Raw genomic sequence first — 19754 nt, forward strand, 5'->3', positions numbered from 1 at the left:
CATTGTCAAAAATGGCAAAAAATAGCAGATCTACAAGCTCATAACACATCGTATATGCTGCCCAAAATAATGACACCAGAGTTAATGCCCCTCTGGGCTAGCCTGGTTAATAAACCAGACTAATATCGCACGGACATTTGCCAACGGCTGATTCGGTCTGGTTTATTAACCAGGCTACCTCGGGGCACAGGTCTCCACCAGGCCAGGTCAGGTTGTGGCCTCCTGGTGGCGCTATAATAGGCCAATGTGAGGGTGCCATTTCTTCTTACGCCTTGGATGGCAATTGGATGATTTGAGGCATTTTGTTACAAAAAAGTGTTTTTGCAAAAATCCACCGTGCGTTCATGATTTGAGGCTTTTTGTTCAAAACGGGCCAATCCTGCAAACTTTGAAAGCCAATGTTAGCCAATTAGGATGGAATATGAAATATTGGATCTGGAGGAGTAATCTGGAGGAGTAATATAAAAAAATGTGATTTACAAAAGTCAGCCTCCTGGTGGCGCTATAACAGGCCGTTCTGGATTTGGGGCAGAGGTTCATCGTTCAGGTTAACGGTGCCGGAGATTATATGTACACAGATGGACACGCGCGTGCGCACACACACACACACACACACACACACACACACACACACACACACACACACACACACACACACACACACACACACACACACACACACACACACACACACACACACACACACACACACACACACACACACACACACACACACACACACACACACACACACACACACACACACACACACTCTCCCCATGCCTTCGGCCTGGTGGAGGCAATAAAAAAATAACAAAAAGGTATATTATATTGACTCTGCTTATATGACTGGCACTAGCATTTGGTCCAGAACCAGTATTACAATAAGATAGGATTTGCAAGGCTGATTAAAAGGGTTCATGATGAGAAGGCAGGCATGCATGTTGTTCTGTCGCAGGCGCAGCCTACAGTCCCAGAATGTGTCACACAGACAAACAAGTCATACCCTGCAGAGCTTTTTTCTTCCACACATAGCTTCTGTGATGACAGTAATGGTTCTATTTGTTGTCAGAAATGTGAAATCTGTTGCCAGAAATAGTTTAGCATTATGGACACGCACACACATGCATGCACGCACCTCTATATATTTCTTAAACACAAGCTGGTAATGACAGTTTCAAAGTAATAATAATGTAATCATGGAGGTTAACTAGATCATTGCAATTTCCATATTTCTTTAGTCCACAGAAATGTTGCAGAAAATGTGGCAATGAACAGCATTATTTGGAGGGCATTGGCGGACCAAATTATTTATACAGATGTCTGCAGCATACCCACCACATACGGTATGACTTCATTTGCAAGAGCACTATAGGAGCAAAAAAGGCTTTCCGATTCCTTTAGATGCTTTCTGAAGTCTATTGTATCTGAAGTGCAAGTGTTACATTTCATTAATAGTCCCATAAACAATGAAGCACATTCTTTTCTACTAACGGCTGCTTGGAATAGGTAAGGTAATGATACTACGATAATACATATGACAGTAATACATTTCATTTCACAACAGTAGAGAAATCAACATAGAGTAGAGTATTGCAGCCACTCTGAATGTGGTGGGTCCTCAAATGACATGGCAGTAGAAACATAAAGAGAATTCGGTTGGGTCTTGACTGCCTGGCCTGCAGGGTGTTTGTGGTTTAGTATATAATAATATACTAATAATAATAACAATAATAATAAATATAGCGATAAGGCAGGACCAATAAAGAAGACGATACGCAAAAGAACAATATGCACAAATAAGAATCCCAGGATGAGTCGTCGCTACCCGGATTTGAACCAGTGACCCTGTGCTCCAAAGGTGAGAGCTCTACCAACTGAGCTATGCAGACAGTCAGTTGACTCATTCTAAACAGTAACATCATTCAGTATTTTCAGTAACAACTGGTTTTGAGGATGTCTTTATCCATTACTACAGTGTGTTTTCACGTACAAACTTCTCTTTGTACACTTTCAGTGCTATTTGGCATGACCCTCAACCATACTGTAAAGTGTCATAAGCAAATTACGCTGCATGTAGGTATTAGAGGCAGAAGAAAAATTCTCACAAACCAGCAATTTTCATTGGCTCATAAAAACTTATTTTTTCAAACAAAAAAACAAACAAAAATGTACTGCGGTTTTTTGTCCGTATAGGTCCAAAGTTCACGTGTAGAAGAGAGATACATTATAACTGTTTTTCATATAATTCAAAATGGCGGGTGATCTAGAGGTCAAAAGTCAGAACTTGAAAGTTGTTTGGCATGAGGAGACGCATATGTGTATCAAAGTGTCATTGCCGACGGTCAAACGGTTAATGACCCTCAAACATGGAATATTCTTCAATTGCTACTCAGATTGGACTCGCTTATATCTTTGGGACAGTTTAAATCTATGATTTTAAATATTGCTTGCTGATTTGTGTTGTACAGTACGGGTATCATGTGATAATTTGTCATTCTCACTGCAACAGTTTTTATTGTGTGTAAACTTTGTCATTCTGGCACCATTGAAAATGAGGGCTCAGCCCTCTATAACCTCATTTCCATTATCAAGTGCCGGGGCCATGTTGGCCAATGGCCATGCAGGGCTTTTCAGGGCTGCGAGGAGCTGAGCACGGCAGAGTAGTCCATCATCATATCATATCCTTTATTTTACCAAGTAGGCCTACTGTAAGTAATACTCATTGAGAGAGATTAAAATATCTTATCCAAGAGTGACCTGATCAATGTGGATTCCGTCCTGGCCGCGGAACAACTGATCAGATCTATACTCTTACTCCTGGAGAAGGTCTGGGAGTATTTGCGGCCATGGTTCTCAGCAGGAAACCGATGGATTGTGCAGTCCAAGTAGGGAATGAGACATTACCCCAAGTGAATGAGTTTAAGTATCTCAGGGTCTTGTTCACGAGTGAGGGGAGCCTGAGAATCGGAATGGCAGGGCCGGTATTGCAGTCGCTGTATTGCACTGTTGAGCAATTTTTGTTCCTACTCTCACCTATGGTCATGAAGTGTGGGTCATGACCGAAAGAATAAAGTCGCGAATACAAGTGGCCAAAATGAGTTTTCTCCGACGGGTGGCTGGCATCTCCCTTAGAGATAGGGTGAGTATTTCAGTCACGCGAGAGAGACTGAGTAGAGTTGCTGCTTATTTGCCTGTTATTTGCCTGTTTTATGGTCATGATTCACCAGGAGCCTGGTTGGCTTGATTCTAGGCTTAAACTAAACATTTTTGGAAATCTCTATGGGAAAAATTAAAAGACTCTGGATCGGTGGAACTGCTATGCCCTATAGAGTGTTTAAGTGGTTAATTCAACATTTGCCCACGTTATCGACTCTCTAACTAGCAAAATAGGAGTCATTTTGGACCATGCACCACCTTGCGCCATACAGTAGGGGCTCCATTTTCGTTCGAGCATTCTAAATACACTATTTGGGGATTTAGCAGTGGGGAAGGGGTGTTTCCCCCTCGTTTTTTTATTTTATTTCCACCCCGCGCAGAGCCAAGAACACATCTTTTCATTAAGTCACAACTCGCTCAGATCTCGCTCATTTTTTAAATTTCAAAGTACTTTGTAAACAACGAAATTCGGCTTTCATTTGGTATATGCGCCTTCCCAAATGTGTGTGACCAAAATAGCAATTTAGGGGAAAGCGTGTCAACACACCCATGACCACACCTCTAGGCGCAAATACCGGTTTCGGCATAATAGATATCGGGTGACGCTGGACCAAAATACCATTAAGGTACAGAGCAAGCTCCTATATACTCGTAATTTTCGGGCAGTGGCTGACTTGCGGGCCGCGTCGCGGGTAACGGCGGCGACGAAAATGGAGCCCTAGATCTTCTAAATAAACCTGCATTTGGAAAGGCATGTCATAAATGAACGGCTGCTGGAAGTCAAATAAAAGCTTTGATACAGTATCAATGATAAGAAAATGACAGCCTGGGTGATGTTGCAGCAACGTCAACTTTGCACTGAAAGCAGTGAGATAACGCTGTTGAAATGTCATCCCTTCCCCTCTGTGTTACTGTATACATTCTCTTCCTTTCAAAGCTGATGTTTGTCAAGCGGAAAATGCTGCAGTCATACAGCAGAAAAGGGAGGGAGAGAGTGATATATTTTTTAAAGATTATTTTCCGGTTGTTGATAGCATAGCAGGGAGACAGACAGAGGAGAGAGAGATTGGAGGTTGGTGAAAGTGGTAGACATGGGAAAACAGGGCCATGAGCTAGATTCAAAGCCACAACGACGGTAGCAGAGCTCTGCCTATGTGGTATGCACACTAAGTGGGTGAGCCTCCATGGCTCAGCTGCTCTGCAATGTGCCACTGCAAAATGTATCACTAATGGCTGAGTCACATGTAATTAATTACTCCCCAATACTAATCTACAGTATGTAATCAAACATTCAGAGAGATCTTTTTGCTGTCTGTCTCTCGAGGGTTTTTAGACTCTAGAGTTACTCAGACTCCATCAACAAAATGTGTTTAAAATGCCAAATGCCCCAAATTCCTGAGAATATGTGACTTTTGCTTATTTCGTTTTTTTCCCATTCCCATTGATTGTGGATATTAGCATAATGGCCCTACTCTGCATAATACAGTATTAAACATCCAATTATTATTATTAGGATATGGGCATTAACAAATTGTTTAATCATTTCTGAGAGTATTGTGTCTACTGAACACTCAGAAAACACAAGGCAGGTCTTTACCAGAATAGGTGGCCTATCTAGGGCTGTGTTAGGCATGATTTATACTTAGTTAAAAATAGCCAATCTACAAGCACCATACATCTGTGATCTTCTGCCCCCCAAGGTAAATGTGAGATCCCTGCGATCCTCTGGCAAAGGCCTACTCATGGTTCCCGGGACAAAACGAAAGACAATGGGTGACCGTGCCTTTGCAGTAGTTGCACCTACCCTATGGAACGCCCTGCCTTGCACTTTAAAAAACGCTGAGTCTGTAAATATTTTTAAGAGTTTGTTGAAAACGTTTTTATTTCGGAAACATTTTCCTGATTTTACTTGATTGTGTTCTTATTTGCTTGTTGTACTGTCCTGTTTTAATTTTTGATTGCTTTTATTGTGTTCATTGTACAGCACTTTGTAACTTTGTGCTTTATAAATAAAATTTACTTACTTACTTACAAGCTGACCGACGGAGTGCACAGTGTTGTCAGCTTGCAGATCTGTTATTTTTGGTGAGCGACACCAGCGTACAACCAAGAATAAATGAGGCATTATTTGTGAGATGCAGCCGTGAAGACACAAGTAAGCTGTGGGGGACAAATGCTCTATGACAAATGCTTCAGATTTTTGCATTTGTTGCACTCCCTATGGACAGAAGAGAGCTTCTTTATAGAGTAAGAGGCAAAAAACATAGCCTTTGCCTCCTGGCCTGTGAAGACAATCAATTTGAATCAAACCATCAGGAAACATGGTAGATTGCACCATCCCTCATAGTATATTTCAATAGCCGACGCATCACACAACAGAGCATCACAGCGTAATGGTTGCATCTCACATGATGAAGTTTGTCTTTCTGGAATGTATCAAATTGAATGAATAATATTACCTAAATCCAAATCCTTGACTAGTTCAGTTTATGGTGCATGATTGTTAGTTCTAGTCGTACTATGCACATGCATCACTTTACCACCGGGACATCTAGACATCTAGAGTTTGGAAGCACTTGTTGGAAATCACTCAACAGTCCTGCGTACCAACCATTTGTTGTTAAAATTCAGCTCTTATGTGATTAGGGTATAGTCATGATTAGAGCGAGGAAGGGAGTTTGGTAGCCTTGTCAATTTCTATGCAGCGAAAAATAGAACTTACTATACGTGGGTTTCCTTTTTCTTTATTTTTTTACTCTCAGTCATGTAGGAAAGGGCGGGCGGCCCTCTTGGCAGCCCCAGGTTGCCCTTTTGGTAGATGTAGCTCCCAAACCATATATTCAATGCTGTCAGAGACTTCGTATTGTGCCTGCTATACTGGGTGTTCTTTAGCTTTCGCACTGATAAAAATACTAAGATAAGTAGTAGTGGAATATCCACTTCCTATAATAATTTTAAAAGAATTACAGTCTCTTCACAGAGAGTGACAGTATCTTGCATGTCTACACACTTCTTCTATACCGTTTTTGAATTGTGTAGTTTCAGATGACAATAAAGCAATCAACTACTGTACATAAACAACCAACTGTCCAACCAAGCAATCGTTTAATCAGCTGATCAACAAACAAAAAAAATCACCTAACCAACTGATCAACCAAAGCAGCAACTCAACGGGAGGCTTAAATGAAACCATGAAGATAAAATCAAACCAAATAACAATTCTGCTACTGCAGTCCACATAAAACGACGCAGTGTACTCACGGTCATTGCAGAATGGACCTCCATAGGTGGTCATGGTGCAGTCACAGGAGAAGCCCTCCCACAGCTGAAGACACACTCCCTGGTGGTGGCAAGAGTCCTCTGTGCAGGTGGTGCTGGGGCCTGAAGGAGTGAAAAATAGGTGATGCAGGAAAGAGGAGCAGGTGAAGAGTGGCAAGGAGGAGGCGGCGGCAGCATTCAAAGTGGATCGAGCCCTGAGCTACACACCTGCACAGTGTAGGTATTTATACAGTATGAGCAGTGGAAGTAACACTTTATAAAAATAGCTGGTGAAAGCAAATTGAAAAATGGCCAGATGGTGGGTGCACTAAACAATACACATGAGAAACAAGGCCTGCAGAATGAATCAATCACATAATTCAGTTATAGTTTCAACATGTAATATTTTTTTTTACAGATACATCAGCACTAAGGAATATTTCATTTCACTTAGAATGTCTTCTGTAGTATAATAATAATAAAATAAACTAACAGTAAAGTAAATAGACTATTAACTATGATTAATAACCCTGACAATATAGTTAACCGACCATGATCATACATTTAGCCTTCCATAATCATGCAGCCCTAATAGAAACCACATTATGAAAATGCATACCCTCCACCCCTTCCTGATAGATTGTTGTTCAACACCCTCCCCCCAGAACTGGACCCCGTCTCACCTCCACAGCCACGCTCCACCTGCCCCACCTTGTGTAGGGCATCGGCCAGCAGGTCTGGGAGCCTCCCGTTCATGTCAACAGATGCCAGGCAACCCTGGTATCCCTCTCTGGACGCGATCAGTCTGGGCAGACTGTTATACATGCCCTTACCAACACCACCTACGTACAGCTCCCCTGTGGAGACAATAAGGAGCAGTATAATCATCACTGTTTGAGTTTGAATCTTTATTTCGGTCATTTAAAAACAAAACTAAATGGTTAAGAAATTTTCATTGTTTAGTCAACATAGTGACTATTTTAGCCAAAAAGGTATGGGCGGGCCCAGGCCGTAGCGTAATGGTCTGGGCACCGGACTGGTAATCCAGTCGCAGTGTGCCGCGGGTTCGACTCCCGGACCCGACACGGCCTTTACTGCATGTCATCCCCCCATCTCTCTCCCGTTTCCTGTCAGCCTACTGTCTGTCCCTTCAAAAATCAATAAAAGGCGTAAGCCGCAAAAAAATATCTTAAAAAAAAAAAAAAAGGTATGGGCTGAAGCATAAAGCTTATTTTGCCCACCTTTTTACATAATAAAAAATAAAATAATCTATGATAAAATATCACAGTAGCATAATATGAAAAGCACAAATGAAAAAGTAATATCAAGTTGCCGTTGAAATAATACTAAAAACAGTAGAGGAAAAAGAAATAGAACAAAAAGTAAACAAAATGTTGGTTTACATTCGTTTTTCATACATAATAATTTTTCAGACATAATACGTTTTTCAGACGTAATAATTAATATATAAGGTGTACTGTCTCAAGATCAGAATCGTATTTGCACATTTAAAGACGTATCCATTGCAGAACTTCCTCCTTTTAATGCATGCTTGTTGAAGTACTCCCAATTAACATTTTTTGCAGCCGATCCAATCATTTATTTTGTATCTGCCGCACAAAATGTAATGTAAACAAAATATTAACTGTGAATGTAAATTTTAACCAGCTAGCTCTTCAAGCTAATTTCTGCCAATTGTTTTAAAGCTAAATTTGACTGTGTACAGGAGAGAGGTGAAATGAAGTAATAAAAGGCATTAAGAAATGCAGGTCGGTCCAGGCACTGAAGAGCATGGGAAAGTCTGGCAAAGTCCCCATTGGCTTAAAGGACAGCCAATGATCAAAAAGTGACGACTTGCTCCGTCAGTATACATATCGGCCTGCATCTAGCAAGCTGGTAAAAATGAAGTTTTGCTCCTATAGAACAGAATTACAGTATAGTAATGGCCTCACAGACAGTGGATAGATAGATAGAGATCAATTGATCGTGCGATCAATTGATCAATTGAGTAGATACTGTAGATAGATGTAATGACAGACAGATAGGTGTTTTGGAGTTGGTGGAGTGAGCGATCTCTTAACACGTTGGTGTTCAACTGATTGTGAAGGCCACAGCATACCTCATCTTATGCATTGTCCTCCTGGACCACTCCCATCACGTTGGAACAGTTTCATCAAAGGTGATCACTCTTTGCCAGGGACTTTGCATTGATTTGCAGTGTGCTCAGACAATTGGCTCCCCCACAGCGTAAAAGATGCGTAACAGTCAATGTCAGGGTCAAGCATTCAGGCCTGTACTGGGCCTACACTGTCCGTGAAGGATGACTCATCCTTCACGGACAAAGGAAGAGTTGCTCTTCTGTCTTTCCTTACATATCACACTAATGCGCACATCAAATGTGCACTTACGGCGACAATTTCCAAACGCATTTACTGAAGTATTTCCTATTGAACCATTCATTAGCAGTCTCCGTGACTGAAGTTGGGCCACATGCCATAGCGCATGTTAATTCCACTCAGCACTCAGTAATTCCTTTAATTTGTTACGAGACAGACAGACAGACAGAGACAGACAGCTACTGTAAAATATAATGATTTAGACTAGAGCAACTATTCTAGAGTACCTTTCAGGTCTAGGTTGCGGGCTCCGTTGGCATGTTGGGTGACAGTCCGGGAGTCAATCTTAAGGATGTGTACATTGTTGTTGTCACGTGAAACCACCACATTGTGCCACTGGTTGTCGTTAAGGGGCTTGTCAGAGTTCCCCTTCATTAGTGACGGTCCGTTACCCAAGTCGAAGACATAATGAATGTACCTGCAACAAAACCATTACAATTCATGGATTTATTACAAATTAGGACTGAGCAGTATTTTACTAATTATTTACTAATGTATTTGCGTAATGTGCAATGCTATTTCTACACACAAGTATCCTTACATTAGTACACAAACATGCTAAATTTTTGCTTATTTTGAAGTATATTCTCTTTCCTTTATAACAGTGGTTTTCAACCCTTTTCACATCAAGGCCCATTATTTATTTGGCATTTGAGCCACGGACCACCATTTCATGACATTTAGACTCATAGACCCAAAACGAAATAATATGTCCACATTTCCATGCTGTATTGATGTTGGTACCATTAGGAGAGATAACAGGCAGACATTGATCAAAATAAGAATTCTTCGACATTCTCAGGGCCTTTTCTCAGCTTTGGGTATTTACTATTTTGGTGCAACCGGTTTAAAATTGTAATATCTCCTTCATATATTTAACAATTTGATTGAATGATACATCACATGAAAGCTTACATTAAGTAGGCTACTTTAATAATGTGTAAAAAACAGAAAAACTACCCGAAATGAGTCCCTTTTTGTCAGCTCCAGTCACAATTGTGTAGACTTCTTGTATATTATTATTAACTAATACAGACGTTTAACAAAAAAGATCTATAAGGGTCCATTTGGTTACCAACTCTCCATCATTTAGCTGGGGTTGGGACCACCTGGACCGGTGGTCCCCGGACCTCTGGTTGAGAACTACTGCTTTATAGTAGGCTACCGGTAATTGAGTTTGTGAGTAAGTGAAATAGCAATATGTTTTGACTTTGGTTTTTGCCCCATCTTTCATCTTTTTTATTTTCATTTTGAAAATCAAAATGTAGTAATGTCTGTGAGAACTGAGAAAGCATCTTATGATGAAAACAAAAACAAAAAGAAAGAGAGGCAGATCTGAGAGCAGCTCCTGTAGTCTCTGTTGTCTGCAGGAGGTTTGGGAGCTGTGTCAGACTCAGAGCAGTGCAGTGCCTGCTGACTCAGTGCTTATTATGTGGTTGAAACCTTGGAGAAAGTTTGACTGTGGATTAAACACGTTGTGGGTAACTCGTGTCTTTTGCGCCTGCTTCCTCTAGTTCAAAACGCTTTCTCTCTGAAACGGAATTGCAAGGAATACAACTATATATATATATTTTAATATGCCCGTTTCATTATTGACACAACATAGCTGTGTGAGAGAGAAGGCGAGAGAGGAAGTGAGAGAGATCTCAGGGAAACCATTACCATTTCACTCTAGGAGAAAACACAGAATCACAGCATCGAATCATAGCTATACTTATCTATTATTACTAATCTAGGATTGACTATAAACTCATCAGGGAGCTTTAACATGGCAATCACATCATTTACAGAAAGAAGCACGGCGAGGCCATTATGCACTTAGAAAAGACATTTCTGAATTCTATCCCCATAACAATTTGGCTTAAAATATTTGAATCCTCAATTCAACTGATTTTATTGTATGGCAATGAAGTCTGGGGGGACCTTTACTAAAGAGTAATTACAAAACAAGGGACAAAAAACCCCTGGCAGAATGACTGCATCTAAAATTCTGCAAGAACATTCTGCGTAACAACAGAACCTGGGGGATGAGCTTTGCAGATTTCAAGTGATGATTGCGGTGGAGAAAAGAGCTTGTAAAGTAAATGCCACTCAGAGGTCAACGTTAAAACAAATTGAAATTTATAACAAAAGCAACTATACCCATAATTGGCTAAATGAAATTAAACAACGCAACAAATTACAAAGAGAATATCAGCCTGTAAACTATATTATATGTTCTGAATTGTTTTTCCATCACTTTCACATCACAGATCTGCTCTGGTATGCGCTTTCTGGATTATGTCACATAATTAAGCAGCTAGTACTAGTTTATTTTGGTCATATAGGCCTAATAATTAAGGCTTTAATTAAGTTAATTTAATTAATTAAGCCTATACAATTTCACATCATATGGATTAGTTCAAAGATGCAAAATCTTTACAATTACAGGGTCAGTGGCCACTTGTCTTGCCATTGACATATAGGGCGTAGTAAAAACAAAGTAGAATCAGGAGATTTAAAACAGAAAGTAATTTCTTGTTATATAGCAAGAAGCACAACTACTGTATTGAGGAAAAAAAGAGTTAAGACACTCCCATATACTTCTATTGTAAACAAAGAATATTCATATTTGTTTATATTTTCATTAAGTTATTTATTGCCAAAACCAATCTGAGTTGATTTGTAATTTGTTTAGGTGTGCTCAGAGATAACAACAACAAGAAGAATACAGGATTAACACTTTCCACTAATAGTTTCCAACACTACTGTATAGTTCCAAACGCTTTCATTTTAGAACAATGGGGCTCTAGTATAGTCTGGCTGAATCCTTTTTGTTCTATCTTATACAATTAATTGCATTGCACTGTTTTTAGCAGCATTTGATGGCTGTTGATATTTTGTAGAACATTTATTGCAAACACATTAATTGGTTCAATTGCCAGGGGCAGTAAATCTTTTTTTGTTCATTTGTTCATTTGTTGTTCTTAATATGCAGCACACTGAATAAGTCATTAATAGTGAACAAATAGGATTGAGTCATAGGAAGAATAATAATGGACCTCTATGGCACTAACTGTTGTTTATCACTGTTGCTTCCACTCTGGCCACTCTCACTCTCTGATTCATATCAACTATTTATTTATGATAAACAAAACATTTATGACATGTTTTTCTTTTTAATATATGGCAGGCCCAAGTAATGGAGATAATCGTTATCTAAAGTAATAATATACTATACTACTACTTACCACTTCAATCAGGGACAGCATTTGTGTCATTTTAGATGTTGCCCAGTGGTATAGGATGTATAGCAATATTAGCAACATCAGAAAACTGCAAGGATTTAGACAGTGGCTTTTTGGAATCAGCCTTAGATTTAGATACTAGATTTGATGAAATATTGTGATCCATTGTGCCATGTTGTTATAGAGCCCAGAATTTCTAGTGGATTTTCTGTATAAGCACATTGTATGTTACGTTGTTATGACAGAATACAATGCAGTGCTTTACTTGGCCAGTTGGCCCAGTTCCACTGCCTTACTCCACGTCCTGTTGTTTCAGTAGATTTGAAAGAATATCCTACAATAAACGTAGCTTAAGGGTATATCTAAGCTGATCAGACACAAGTTTGGCATTTGGTTGACATTTCGATTCGGCAATCAATTCAGTTTTACTTTGCTTACAACAATGATTTTTCTTTTGGTACATCTTTCGTTTTTTGAGAGAGAAACAGAAACAGAGAGAGAGCGAGAGAGAGAGAGAGAGATACATCTCTATCTCTTGGATTTGTGCACAAATTATTAATTTGCTTTTCATTATTATTTTAATATTGCTATATCACTTTGAGCCCAAACTCTTTCTGCAAAAAAAACTTCAAGTTCAAATCGATTTCCACCTCACAATACAACTTACCCTTTGACTAGCTCCACCACTATGAAGTCGCTGCCATCTCCAGAGTTGTAAAGTATGAGCCCATCTGTACTGGTGGTCTTAAACTGGAAAAACAGGTGCATGGAGGCGTAGGCCTGCAAGGTGGAGAAGGCGAGGTAGCTAGCTTGGGTGATGAAGCTCACAGGATCGGCCACAATGCTCCGCATGCCGAAACGGGCATTCAGCTCACAGAACGAGATGTCTCCATTCTTGCACTGGTCTAGATATGGCATCCCGTTGAAGGCGAGGGCTTGTAGGTGACCAATGAAATTGGAAGGTACCACAGAGATGAATCTCCTCTCTGTCATGATACCAGTCTCAATGCTGTTGAACTCCAATCGTGTGTGGGCACCAGTCATAAAACCTACGTGTGAATAAATACATGTTAAACTGCGAATACACACATCATTGTCAACGGCAGCAGTGGTACAAGAAGTAGGAACAGGAAGGTTCCTGGTTCCATCCCTGGCTCTTCCTGGTATTGTGTCTTCCATAGTTGCCTCTTGACTTTGTGTGAATGTGTTTGTGAATGGAATGGGTGAATGTAACGTAATTGTAAAGGGCTTTGGATAAGGACCATTTTCAATATATATCTCGGTTAATGCTCTGAGAATATTATTTCTTATGTATTTGCACATACAAGGACTTTATCTCTGTGACCCAAACTCTAATGACTCAGTATGTAGCGTGACAAACCAACACGCTGAAATGATGCCACACTAGCATGCCACATGAGCTGGCAAAGAAAACCAAAAAATTGGACTCTCGCCAGAAAAGGGGAACGGTGTTTTTTGTGGTATTGCTTTTCCTTTTTCTTTTGGTCTGAGGGATGAGTGCCAGGAGGAGCACCCGTGGTGTGGGGATTTATACTGGCCTGTTTTGTTTGGACAATAAAAGCCTCTCCGCTAAATCTGAAGCCATTTCGAAATGTCATTTCCTTGCCAAGGCTTTTAGGGTGCTTTCCACTTACCTTCCACGGTCACATTGTCCACTGACAGCTGCAAATTCTTCCCGCGGCGTACCACCTTCACCGTGTGCCACTCATTGTCATTCAGCTTCTGGCCTACGAGCAGCATCTCTGGGCCCTTGCCTGGGAGGCACAGTAAGGACATTTCCAAGTGACTACAAATCCAACCCGGCCTCACCCAAACACCGTGAAATGGCATGGTTTGGCATTTCCATACATACACGCCTAGAAAACCCCCAAATCCATACATAACCCGATCTAACCCAAACACGGTAAAATATAATAATAATTAAAAACATATATATATATACAATACTAGTGAAAGCCACGCCTCCGTCGCGGTCAAAACAGGAGTAGTATAATATGTACGGATTTTTCGGTGTTTTCTAGGCGTGTATGTATGGAATTGCCAATCTGTGCTATTTCACCGGGTTTGGGTGAGATCAGTCTGACAAATCACTTATGTATGGATTAATCTAGGGGTGTAACAGTTAATTGGAAATAATCAAGTTCAGTCAGATAACTCACAAATAGATTTAACAAATATTTATTATAGAATGAGAATACAAGTGTGCATATAATATTTTATCTTGGCGTTCGGCACTGCAAATCTTTTCCTAAATAGAGATCATACACAATATATAAGCTCATAACGCTTTGCAATGCAAGACGTTGAGTTCTTAGATTTTCTCAATTTTTTGCGTGACAACGTTGCATAAAAACATGTGCTTCTTGATTATTCAAAAACGGATTGACAGAATAATCGCTAAGAAAATAGACGATAGTTGCAGCCCTAGATTCATCCTCTCAATAGAGAAGCACCTCCTAGTCGTACATAATATAATATATTATGATCTGTATCACATGCACGCAGGCATGAAAGACCCAGTCAGGTTTTTGGAACCACTCAGAAATCAGTACCAGTGAGGTGAAGAAAAGCTAAATATGGTGTCTTATACTTCTGAAGAGCCAAGTTTAATTCTATTGAGAAACCAATTCTCAACCAATGAACCCAAGAGCATTAGTGGTGCTTGAAGATCCAGACAAAAACGCCTTCTGTTGTTTTTCAGGCTATAAATTATTCCAGTACAGTACTCTTTTTCCCCTTTTCTACTGGTCTTATGATTTGCCTCTAAAATGGGTCACACTGCCAAAGCTTGCCACTGCAACCAGCACCATCAGCCACAATCAGTGCCTATGCAACAGGCCAACACTACAGTTCAAAGGAGTTCTGACAACGCTTGGGAAGCTAATTGGCCATGCCTAAGCCAGCTGGGCCTTTAGGGGTTGTCTGTCTAATTGAGCTTGGGGTGTAGGAGAATTTCAAGGGACACCGCAAGGACAAGTGGATGAGGCTGAAAACAATACTAAACAATAAAGACAAATTGGCTATACCGTAGGTTCTTCATATCCTCATCTGATATTCATTTTTACAGGTGTCGGCTTAGAATTGCTTCCAGACACCTTTTGAAAAAGCAGTAATTGTTAGTAATGCCTTTTGATACTATAAAATAAAACATTCTGTATAAAACACCTGATTGATTGGATGCACAATTCATTCAAACTGGAATTATTGATAATTTCCATCAGCTAACAGATAAAAAAAGACAAAGATACAATCAGATATAGAGAAAGGAAATGCCTTTGCACTTGACTTGGGTTCAATGTATATACTGTAGGACCAACATTCTACAACATTCTACACTCCAAACTGTATTCTATGGCCAAAAAACATTGAAATTGTTTTCTTGTTGATTCAATAAACAGAAAGTTGTTGCAGTCCAGCCCCAGACAGAGCAGAGACACAGTACAGATGACAGATTAGTAGCCTAGCTATTTTAAGTAGTCCTTATCGCCACATCACTTTGCATAATTTGTGCACATCTGCAATCTTGTGCAGTATGCTGATTTTTCCTGTGCATGTCATGTACAAATACAACCTATGACTTGACTTATACTGGAGTTCCCAATCCATTCACCGGCAGATAGGGGTACCAAATATCTGGCCGGTAACTGTAAATCATGCAGTATGAAATGTGTTGTGACCAGCACTGAGAACAGAAGATGTGCTACAGCCAATGAGAGCACAGGACAGGTGGACATGGGTGTTTCTTTTTTATTGTATAAACAATTTAGATTTATAGATATATAGACCTTTATTGATTTACTGTAGGTATCATAAATATTGCTAGCAATGATGGTGCATACTGTCTGTGACCCACAATTACACACGTGCAAACATTTGGGAACGTTTTTCCTGCGCTTGTCCTGCAGGGTTTGCCAGATTCTGTGAGGGGATAATTTCTTACATTGACACCTACAGAATGGTACTGTAGTAACCTGCCCTACATAATGTTCGCCATGACTGAAATACTTTTCGAATAATAATTGATATGATTACCGACCGAAGAAACGACTAAGTCCATTCCCTGCATTGTGGACTACTGTATGTTGGTTGACTTAGTTCATTAGTTAAACAAATCATTACGCTTGACCCACATGGTCATACAGTAATAATGCAAACAAAGGGGGACAAATTAATTGACCTAATAGAGCTGCAATAATTATTTAAATAATAATCATTATATATATATATATATGTGTCTTGAGTGTACAGGGTATGATGAGGTCAGATCAACATATGGAATGTTAGAACAGGTCAGCTCCATATATGGAGATATAAGGGTGGCAGTGCAGTGTACAGGGTTTGATGAGGGCCCAGGTAGGCCTTAATTTTCGGGCCTGTTGAGAACTCTAGTTTTTTGCCGGCTGCCAGGCGTGGCTGCACAGATAACTTTGGGGCAGGCCAGTCTACAGTTTATGGACAGATATCAGTCAAAAGGGAGACATCGAAGAGGAAGGATGGATGGGCAAGGAATGGATCAACATATGGAATGTCTTAATATCCCTTAACATGGGCTTAATATCCCTGATGATGTCATAGTGTATGTCACGAGACCTGGGCACAATATACATGTATGGAGGCTTTCCCCATGTATGGGGATGATGATGTCATAGTGATGTCACGACTCACAAGACCTGGGCAGGGGGCACAATATATGGAGGCTTTCCCCATGTATGGGGATGATGATGTCATAGTGATGTCACGACTCACAAGACCTGGGCAGGGGACACAATATATGGAGGCTTTCCCCATGTATGGTGATGATGATGTCATAGTGATGTCACGACTCACGACCCATGTATGGGGATTTTGAGTGATGAAAAACTCCCCATGTATGGGGATTTTGAGTGATGAAAAACTCACCCATGTATGGGGATTTTGAGTGATGAAAAACTCCCCATGTATGGGGATTTTGAGTGATGAAAAACTCCCCATGTATGGGGATTTTGAGTGATGAAAAACTCCCCATGTATGGGGATTCTGAGTGATGAAAAACTCCCCATGTATAGGGATTTGAGAATTTTGAGTGACGAAAAACGCACAATTCCATAGTCAACTGCGACCTTCGGTCGCAATAAACAGAATATTGCACCTCTGTGTTGCCATATCATGTCCTGTTGAAATCTCTTAGTGTGTGTGATCCCTTGTCGGTAGTGATCACTCATGCAGTTTGAGAAACCACAACGACTTAAGACACGCTATTCCAAGCGAGTTGTGTAGTGTGAACCATGCACATCAAGCTGACAACTACAGGGTATCTGACGAGTGACGACTTTGACAGTCGTGCAGCGTATAGGGGGCATTCAGTGACATTTCATTACCAGAGGCAGCTACATTAAAGGGTCCGGTTTGATCTATAAAAATGTAATGTATTTCACATAATATATTTAACAAGAAACACTTCAAAGGCACAGAAATGTTATACAATTCAGCATAATGAGTGAGCTGAGACTTTGAACAGGAGCTGGGGCGCGTTAATCAAAGCATGTTAATTATGCTACTTTGTAAAGCAAATGCCTCATTTTAAATTGGAAAATAACAATGCACTCAGTGTACAATTCCATAGATGATTCATTCTTGACTCAAGGACACGGCTGTAATATTTGTTCTTGTAAATTGCAAACCCCCTGTTGCCCTTTTGTTATTGAGCCGATCATTGCAATGGGCAGCTCCGTGGCAGATGCTCCAGATGGTCTGTATCTCTCATCACAAATGAAGGCCGATTAAAAACAATAATGCATTGAATAAACTCATCGGAAAAGCTAGTTATGGCTGCAATATGCTGCATCCTTGAATTTCAAATGCCCTAAACAGGATTTTCTATCCAGTCTTGGCACATGGCACTGAACAATTTGTACCAACTTCCTTTGAAATGTGTTAAGTTTCCCTCCCTATATGACTACATATTAAATTGATGCAAATGCATGTAAATTAGGTCAGCTATAGAATATTAGGTGGAAGTCACGAAGACACCCACCTTTAATGCAGATTTCAACACTGGAATGATGTACCATTGTAAATGACAGCTTACAATATACGTATTATTCCTCAACATGAACCTGAGTAATCAATATCATATATCATGTCCCACAGAGCCTATGCGTAAAGTCAGAATTTCTATGGATCAATGTCTTGTTGTTCCTGACAAGTCCCTTTCATAAACACTATTCCTCTTGGGTCCCACCTTGTGCAGCTATGGCATAATGATGTTGCAATGCCATCTGCTGGTAGGGACAGCGAGTGGAAGAGGCTAAGAGACTAAAAACTATGGCAGGGTGTGTGTGTGTGTGTGTGTGTGTGTGTGTGTGTGTGTGTGTGTGTGTGTGTGTGTGTGTGTGTGTGTCTGTGTGTCTGTGTGTCTGTGTGTCTGTGTGTGTGTGTGTGTGTGTGTGTGTGTGTGTGTGTGTGTGTGTGTGTGTGTGTGTGTGTGTGTGTGTGTGTGTGTGTGTGTGTGTGTGTGCATGTGTGTGTGTGCAGTGTGTCTGTTTGTCTGTCTATCTACGTATCTGTCTGGAGCAAATTTCACAAACTGATGGACCAATCAACGCCAAACCCTGGACTCACACTGCCAGTAGACAGTTCAAGTTTTATACCTTTTCAAATATTTAACTTTAATTCTATATTGGAAGCAATCACTGAAACCTTGGCAAAATGTGACTGCCGGAGATGACAGAATGGTCACATGTTGTCTGAGATCCACAGAGTCACACAATTTCTATGTGGATCTCAAGGTCCACATAACGTCCTAGTTTAAGGGCAGATTCACACTGAGTGCATTTGATTGAAACTGTTCCCAAATATAATAGATTTCCTGGTCCCTTGATGATTCACATTGGCCTTGATTCTTCCACACCACATGGGGGTGGGGGAACAGGTAGGAATAACGTGTTCCTTCCACGCGCTACGTCCAGCTGGGGAAACTCCCCGTGTCAGGTGAAAAGAAGCAGCTTGGACTTCACATGCATAGAAGGAAGCATGAGGTCAGTTCACTGCCCCCCAGGTTTGCAGAGGAAGTGTAGCGCCCAGGATTACATTAATATACAGGTCCATCCCAACGAATTAGAATAATCTAAAAAAAATCATTATTTGCCATAATGTAATAAAAATAAATAAACTTTCACATATTTTAGATTCATTAGCTTGTCAACATACTGAAGCACACAGTGCTGTAAAATATCATAATAGATGGTTATGTTGAGACATGTTGGACATGTTATCTGCAGGTGTTGATCCACTGACACTGTGAAACTGTGAAAATGTAACACTGGGTAACCTGTCAGTGGGGAGTGTTGGCTGGGAGGAGGAGTAGACTAGGGCCCTATACGTCCTCTCTGGGGGGGAGGGGGGTACTACCTGTCAGTGGGGGAGTGTTGGCTGGGAGGAGGAGTAGACTACCTGTCAAATTATGACAGGCAATTCCTCCTGTCAAAATATGACCCCCCAGTCAAAAAACACTTTGTTTGAAATAGACACTCATGGCCCTATATCATCCTTCCTGGGGGGGGGGGGGGGTCGGGTGGTGTCACAGCGTGACACACACAGACAGATAGACAGACAGACAGACAGTTCTGCCCAGGTAACATACTGTAGTAATGGCTCAATAGCGTTCGCAATAAGTATAAAATAGGGCTTAAGTGGTTATTCAGAGTAAAGTTGT

At 40.5% G+C, this 19754-nt stretch overlaps 1 protein-coding gene across 1 annotated transcript in view; it reads right to left on the reverse strand.

The window, feature by feature from the left end:
* LOC310874583 (neurexin-2-like) overlaps positions 1-19754 on the reverse strand; it is a 116874-nt gene that overhangs the window by 86338 nt on the left and 10782 nt on the right. Inside the window, exons 3-7 of the mRNA XM_083787440.1 lie at positions 13696-13815; positions 12708-13089; positions 9041-9231; positions 7086-7274; positions 6421-6540 (exon numbers count right to left, since the gene is read on the reverse strand). Coding sequence (XP_083643566.1) covers positions 6421-6540; positions 7086-7274; positions 9041-9231; positions 12708-13089; positions 13696-13815 — 1002 coding nt within the window. The remainder of the gene's footprint in view (positions 1-6420; positions 6541-7085; positions 7275-9040; positions 9232-12707; positions 13090-13695; positions 13816-19754) is intronic.

The sequence above is a fragment of the Protomyctophum parallelum genome (assembly GCF_964188405.1).
Source record: "Protomyctophum parallelum genome assembly, chromosome: 1".
Lineage (NCBI taxonomy): Eukaryota > Metazoa > Chordata > Actinopteri > Myctophiformes > Myctophidae > Protomyctophum > Protomyctophum parallelum.